This window comes from Halyomorpha halys, unplaced genomic scaffold (genome assembly GCF_000696795.3).
Source record: "Halyomorpha halys isolate HHAL.00 unplaced genomic scaffold, Hhal_1.1 Scaffold101.1, whole genome shotgun sequence".
NCBI classification, from domain to species: Eukaryota; Metazoa; Arthropoda; class Insecta; order Hemiptera; family Pentatomidae; genus Halyomorpha; species Halyomorpha halys.
Genome location: NW_027107342.1, coordinates 502,539 through 510,822, shown reverse-complemented (window position 1 = coordinate 510,822; position 8,284 = coordinate 502,539). Strand labels below are relative to the sequence as shown.

Below are 8,284 nucleotides of genomic sequence, written 5' to 3'. Positions count from 1 at the left end.
ACGAATTTATTTTTCCATTAAATCATTTGGTGTCTTTCGAACTACAAGACGTTTTATAGCAAAACTTTATCAGTAATGTTGACAATAATATCGACGCTTTTTTAGATATAAATAGAACATATTTTTTAAAATATGAAAATTTAATTACTCATTAAATTAATAATACTCAACATTAAATTTTCAAATACGAACAAAATGAGAAGAAATATTTGTATCTAACACTTAATTTCATAAAAATATTAAAACGGTTGTTTTTATTTAATATTTAATAAAATTAATCATCTGAACTATTGTTACCAAGTACTTTAGTTGAAATAGATTTCATTAATAACAGTAGATATACATTTCCATTCATAAAATAAATATTATTCTCACTCCTAGATGGTTGAGGAGATAGAACTGCAAAAATACGTTAACGCAGTGAAGAGAGATGTCAAGAACAAATTCTCAATGAGATCGAAGCATCCTACGCGTTTCATCATTGCAAGTAGTGATCCAAGATTTCCGTATAGAGTTATAGAAGACGGAAAAGATGTCACCCCCCTGCCACACTATATCCCGGGCGAGACTTATTTAAATGACCAGGAGTACATAGACTCATGTAAACACATTATCGATTTAAGTTGGGAGGTATTCAACAAACCAGACAATTTCGAAGAGTTAGACTCCAATGAAGACACTGAACGAATCCGAAATGCAGTCAACGGGATTGGCCTTATGCCAAGGTTGGATGTCTGGAACCACCCCGATAAAGTGAAGGAGTGGGAGGAAAAGCGGCGTTTGGAGAGGATTCCCTCCATGTACCGCCTGAGGGAAGATCCTCTAAAGAAGGTACCTGACACAACAACAGAATTTCCAGCAAGACTTGTGGAAACCCAAATGTTTCTGCTATTGGACGTAATGTCAGATCTTGCCCCAGTCGACAGCGAGGAAGCGAATGTTTTGATGCACACTAATCAAAGAATCCGAGACAGAGAGCTGAGGAATAAGTACATAGTGGTCGAAACGTGGCATGTCGGATTCTCACAAACTAAAGACATATTTACTAGGAATGAAACGACTCAAATTTCACCGCCGTTGAGAGCAAATGTTTCTGTAGACGCCTATGATTTCGACAGAATGGTAACGTATGTAGACTTGGGAGTGTCTGATGCTTTTCCGAGACAGACCAGTAGGCTTTTCAGCATATTCCAAATTCAAACCACCTCAGATAACGATACAAGAGAAAATGAAGAAATGGAATTGCAATATTTACAACAAGATAACCAAACGCCGAAAGAGATGAAATGGTTAGAGTCTATAGAATTTATGAAGACTGCAGAAATCGTTGAAAGAATTCTAACAGCTAATTTATATTCTGGCATGCAATTTATGTACCGAGATCGACTTTATTCTCCGAAGCCTGTCGACGATTTTCAATATATTCCACAATTGCTATGGACTTGTTCATGTCCAAGGACATATGGTAAGGCTGTGACATCTATTTCCTTTAACACTGCCATTCAAGATATTTTCGCAGTAAGCTATGGTAAGTTTTTATTTGATAGTAAAGTCAAGAATGGGCTCGTTTGTGTCTGGAATATTAAAAATACCGAATTTCCAGAAAGAATGAGTATCCTACCATCTCCAGTCACATTTGTCGAGTTTTCTAAAAAATATCCCAGGATCGCTGGAGTAAGTTTTTGGGATGGCACCGTTGGTATTTTGGATATGGTGTTGAGGGAACCCGAATTGATTGTAAAATGTGATTATATATTGGGATTGTTACATCCAATCTGGCAGATAAGATGGTTTCCGTACCGTGATGAAGAAATCCTTTTAACGTGCGGAGAAAACGGGCGACTTCACCAATTCGAAATTAATCGTAAATTTCGAAACAAAAAGCTAATAACGGTACGTAGGGCAGGGAATACAGTGAGGAAAGGGGTCGAGATGCCGCAAACACACACGTGCTATGAAAAGACAAGCCTGAGCCCAGCGATCATGGTGATGGCACAGTATCCCAACGATGAAAAGATACTCTTTTTGGGCACGGATCAGGGTTATGTGCAAGTCCACACTCTGTATCAACCTGCCAACCCTGTTGAAATATTCGGAGCTCACGTAGGTCCTATCACTACAATCGAATTCAATCCAGTGGATGCTAGAATATTCCTCACAGCAGGATGTGATTACTACATCAGGCTCTGGGGCTATGGTATTTACGAAACATATCTACTTCAGCTCACTTTCAGAAATTTGTATATCGACTACGCTGCCTGGAGTCCTGTCCATCCCTATATGTTTGTGAGCCTCTCTGGTTGCTACATTGACGTTTGGAACTTGAAGAAGAAGTTTTACGAACCGGTGACATCGATCGAAAATCCGCATAAAAACAGAAATCTCATCGTATGCTTTAGCCCGACAGGAGCGAATTTTTTGGTCGGAGACATGAAAGGCTTCGTGTACGTTTATGGTTTAACCTCGATACCAAAGCCTCCTGAAGACCCTTTAAAGAAACTGGCCGAAGCCATATTGTTCCCCATTTCGTATGATGAGGATCGGTTAAAGTTGGTATCACTGAAATTAGGACCACCTTATATACCGGAAAAAGTTAAAGAATTATTTTCTACAAAGAAAAAGCAGTTTAAATTGTAATATAGTAACTTTTTTTTAGTGAAAAAGTGTTAGTTTTCAAAAATAGACATCATTTGTACATTAATTAGTGCTGATGTAAAGTGTAAGCTGTGAAGGCAGAGTTGTAAATCGATATTTGTTGATTATTTTAATGGACCAGGGTTCCTTCACACACCCAAACATATTAAGTAAATAATTAGGAAGTATTATCAAACCACTTCAGAATCAGTGGCACTATGAACGTATGTCTACAAGTAGTCCCTTTTGGTAGGCTGAAAACGAAAATAAGCTCCGTTTTATTCCACCAGGTAGAGACTTTTTGCAAATTAATTACTTTTATTGCGTTTTATAGCTCGATATTGTGTGGCCCTTAAATCTATCAAATTTATACTTTATTTTATCAACTTTTCAACGATTTAAAAAAAAAAATTGGTCAAATAACGTATGAGTTATAAAGGTATCATGTCGATTTAGGAAAATTTGTAAACTAATTAGCTCTTTCCAAAAAAATATTTTTCTCACTCTCTGCAAACAGTGAATTCATTTCCACATTTTGTCAGAGCGACTTGAAGCATTTATTACTCGGGTTTACTTTGATCAACGTCAATTTTTCCGGACAGTCCTCCGAGGTGTTGGAAGTTGGCCTCGAGACCTTATATTGTAAAAATGTTTTTTAGAGTGCCTCCATTGGGTAGTTTCTCTACATGCTTGTACCATACCATTATGATTTCCTCAAATTTACATGATGTATTTATGTACAGTTGTAAATATCAATAAATAAATTTTTAAAAAAAATATTGAAGAAACCACCACTTTTATAACAATCATGTACAAGAACAGGGGAATTTCCTGCGAAAGATGCCTACGTAATAGTAACAATGAATTATTCACACGAAGAGAGTATAGTTTTAAAAAAACATGTAAAGCATCTTAATATGTGCAGTAAAATGGAAATATTATAAATCATGAAAGCAGAAAATTAATTTCCGGAATTAGAAAATAAAAGGTGAAGGAAAATGGGTGGTATAAAAAATATATATTAAAAGTACAACAGAACGACATTTAAAGAGAGAAAAAAAGGTTCGGTGCGAGGATCACAAGAGTTTATTTTTCACACTACAATGAGTTGAAATTAATCCTTACTCCTGTCGAAACAGGTAGGTTAAAACTGACAACTGTAGTAACGAACATCGAAACACGGAAACGTTTATTTATGTTTTTTTTTCCACAATATCGGTTACCTTCCCCGATTTAATAGGTTCGGTATAACTTTTTCTGAAATCTTTCAAAATATTTTTTCTGTATTTATATAAAATTTTTAAAGGGTATTTTATTTGATATATGCACATTAAAGAATGTTTTTTATTTTATTATATACAAAAAAAAAATAAATTGAAGCGAGTCTCAGCTTATTCTATAGCAGACCACTAATTAATTAATATGGACTTGAAACTTGTTAAACGAGCAGTTTTTTCAAAAAGCGGAAAATTTGTGATACTGTAAGAGGCTGATAAAAAAAAAAAAATAGGAATAATTCAGGATTTTATGAAAACCATAGCATAATTTAGCCGATTGAAAACTCCTTTAATTGCTACGAACCAAGACGAATTTGTTAATTTTTAAATAAATTTCTACAACTTAACTTAAATTATTTATTAATTATGGGTTCTAATATGGGTAAAAAAAACATAAAATTTCTAATTTCCTATTTTCTGTAAAAAAAATAATCGGAGTAATAAAGAGAAATCGGACTATTATTTAAAAGGATTTTTAATTTTTTTTCTCGGTCAAATTTAACCTCCTTTAATATTGTTGAAGGCAAAAGTGAATAAAAACTTTTTATGGTTTAGGAAACCGTTTAAAATGTGGAATAAATAATATGATTAAAAGTTTTATTGAGCAATTAACTTACTTCAATAAAACACGTGGTTGTTAAGGTAAACATAATACTAGTATGAAAAAAAAAAGTATTAGGTTATATATTTTTTGGGTCAGATCGATACAAGCCTTCGGAAGTGTACTCCTCCACCACGGCACAGTTGGGATCCAACGGAACCGAGACCCGGCGACAGGAGTGTATTTTGGAATATAGCCGACCCGGCTGTAGCGAGCCGCGAGCCCTCACGTCCGGCTAAATACCGCCTTCCCGGCCATTAATAACCGCTCACTCCACCCACGGCCTCTTTTCATTATTTCAAAATGATACCCGCAACGTGACTCAACTTCAATTTTGTTTACACAGAATCGGAAGGGGGATAATGGGGCAGTGGTGATCTATCGGACGTAGCGGAGCAGCCTTTGGTATTCCCTATCAGCCAGGGGAAGGAATTTGGGATCTTGTCCTCTTAGTACAAGAGCCCAAGAGGAAAAAAAAGGCAGTTATCTCACTCCAATTTTTGATTACTTTAATGAAAACTATGTATAATTAATAGTAAAAATTGATGAGTCTGCCAAGTATAGGTATGAGGAGTAAAAAATGGCGGCTGTTTCAAAACTTTGAAAAAAATTCATTTTTCTTTCGAAACTATATATCTTAAAAACTACCAACAACACTAGAAAATCTAAGAGAACATTATTTAAAGAAGAGTAAATTTGCTCAAATATGAGCCATAATAGAATTATTTACGTTAAATATTTTTCCAGATATAGCTTTTTAAAAAGCAACATTTCATAAAAATGTTGTATGGGACGTACTGAAAGATCAGTAGTTAGTGAATTTATTTTGAAAAATTTATATCTCAAAAACCATATGATGTACAGATGTCTATTAGCACTCAAATTAAACCTAGTTTAATGAGCTATAAAGTAGCTTATGATGTTTATCTTCGTAGGAGTAATAGTATACATGAAATTTGGTAAAATAAATTGATTTATAGTTATTCAGACAAATTTTCATTTGCCAAATTTATATTCATATGTGGATATCATAAAAACTACTACCCCTACGAAGATAAGTGTCATAAACCACTTTATAGTAAGTTAAATTTCCTTTATTTTGAGTGTTGGCAGACATATGTGCGTCTTATGGATCTAGAGATATATTTTTTCAAAAATCCAACATTTTATACGAACAACTAGAAATTAAAATTTTGTGAGTTTATTTTGTCAAATATCATAAAAACTACTAGTCCTACAAAGATAAACATTATTAACTATCTTATAGTAAATTTAACTAGCTTTAATTTGAGCGCTGGCAGACATCAGTACGTCCAATGGTTTCTGAAATGAAATTTTTCATAAATCTAACTTATTGTCCGAACAACTATAAATCAATTTATTTTAGCAAATATTATAAAAACTACTATTCTTACGAGGTAAAGGTTATAAACTATTGAACTAGCTTTAATTTGAATGCTAATAGATATCTGTACGTCCCATAGTTCTTGAGATATAGATTTCTCAAAATAAATTAACTAGCTACTAATCTTTCAGTAGATTTTTAAGAAATTTTGCTTTTTAAAAAGCTCGAGAACTATTGGACGTAAATAGCTCTTTTAGGGCTTATATTTCAGCAAATTTACTCTTCTTTAAATAATGTTCTCTTAGATTTTGTAGTGTTGTTGGTAGCTTTTAACTTAAAGAGCTCCGTATGAAAAATTTGGTTTTTTCAATATAAGACTTGGCAGACTTATCAATTTTGACTATTAATTATACCTAGTTTTCATTAAAGCAATCAAAAATTGGGGTGAGATAACTGCCTTTTTTCTCCTCTTGGACTCTTGTACTATCACGAATATTACATACGTGTCATTCGGTGTACATAAAAAAATTAAATTTAAATAAACCTCTCCCATAAAATTGGAGTATATACTTTTCAAGATAAGTATGATCTAAAAATGGAATTGAAAAAAAAAATTGGTTTCTCAGAATCAGCTGAGCTAATTTTCATTGGCACCCTAGTCACAGGTTACCTAAAGATGAACTTTGAAAATCTATATATCCGCCAATTTCCAATTAACGATGTAATAATTAATTTAAATTTAACCTTATGTAGATAAGCTATAATTTTTTTTAAAAATATATATTTAAGTAATTATAATTCTTTTTTTTTTAATAATTTATTTATTGTTTTTTACAACTGTGTAAAAATATATACAACAAGTAAATTTTCTGTAGGTGACTTAGTGACATGATACAAACATGTGGAGAATCTACCCATTGATAGAACTCCAATAACATTTCTAGAGGAGAATATCTCGAGGCCATCTTCTTGTCAGACGCCTAGGAGGATTATTAGGTAATGAAGGAGAAGCCAGGTTAGAAACAAATGGATTTGGGTGGTTGGGAAGTTTTTCATGGAACGAATGGTATCTGGTTTTGGCCAAATTGGGAACATATGGGACATTGAGGTCCTGATGGATGACTTGATTTGTGACAAAATAAGGAGCATGAAGGATTTTGGACTGTATGGATTGGATTCTGGAGAAATTTGATGGTTTAGTGGAGACCAAAGCTCAACCCCGTATGTCCAGATAAGTAATTATAAATAAATATATATTGTAGTAATGGAGGTAGAAGATTATTGTTATAGTTCTGTCTAGTAATCATAGTTAAAGATAACCTTCAGGAAGGTAATTATTCTCCTTGATTTAAAAATGTGTAATAGTTGATTATTATAATTGATTTCAATTATTGACAATAATATGTTTAATATTAGCTTGAAGTAACTAATAAGGCGTTAATTATATATTATATAAAAAAGTTAATCAGATAAATAGTTTATGAATAGGTTAATGAATAATGTGATACAGGGTTAATGTTGTAAGCATAATTAAATTTGTGAATTTGTTTCTAGCAACCTGAAGATGGGGGATAATTCCGACACGTTGTCTGTATAATTAACTAATATATTTAAATAAGGAAGATTTTTGTTAATTCACCAATTTCATATTAAAAATATGTAAATTGTAAAATCAATTATTGAGCATATAAATCAGTAAAATCAATTTTTGATTTGTGGAAGAACTGTAATCGTTATACCATGTTATAAGTAATTAATGGATCGTTCCAATTCCAAGCAGTAATGTTTTCTTTATTTTTTTACTTCATAAAAATCTTATTATCTCATTATTGGTTTTTTTCAGGCTTCCGATTCAATTACTTTATATTTGCGTTAACAATTTCTTAACTTAAAACCGTTTTACGGGTTAGAATCATCTTCTCCCTGGCTGTCCGTTCAATAGGAGTTTCGATATAATATGTGTGATATGATATATTAAAATATTCTTATGTGGGCTTTTGAAAGTACACTCCTCAATTGAGATCAGCGAAGCTAATTTCATGAAAAAGAAAAATGGAAGATTCGGAGGAATGTATTTACAAAGATTTTCAAATAATGCATAATTATGAGGACAATGTAAGGAAATTTGCTGAAAACTAGAGCTTTATAACATAAAAGAAATTTGTTAGGAAGAGTATTTAAATTATTTAACTTGTTGGTCTATCTAAATATAATTTATTTTTAGTCTAATTTTATAAAACAACAAAAAAAAAATTCCAATACGATTGAGAATTCTATTATTCCTGGTAATGGAATATATTTTCAAATTTAAATTACCGGCAATATTTTTACAAAGGTGTCAAAATATTGGAGTTTCTATTTAAAAGAAAAATAGAAGATTTGGAGGAATGTATCTACAAAGATTTTCAAATAATGCACAATTATGAG

General features: G+C 32.3%; 1 protein-coding gene across 1 annotated transcript; it reads left to right on the top strand.

The window, feature by feature from the left end:
- The first annotated feature begins 303 nt into the window (after positions 1-303).
- On the top strand, positions 304-2,957 carry LOC106677512 (dynein axonemal intermediate chain 4). Its single transcript, XM_014415491.2, has one exon. The coding sequence runs from the start codon at positions 382-384 to the stop codon at positions 2,635-2,637; it is 2,256 nt and encodes a 751-aa protein (XP_014270977.1). The 5' UTR covers positions 304-381; the 3' UTR covers positions 2,638-2,957.
- The last annotated feature ends 5,327 nt before the right edge of the window (positions 2,958-8,284 follow it).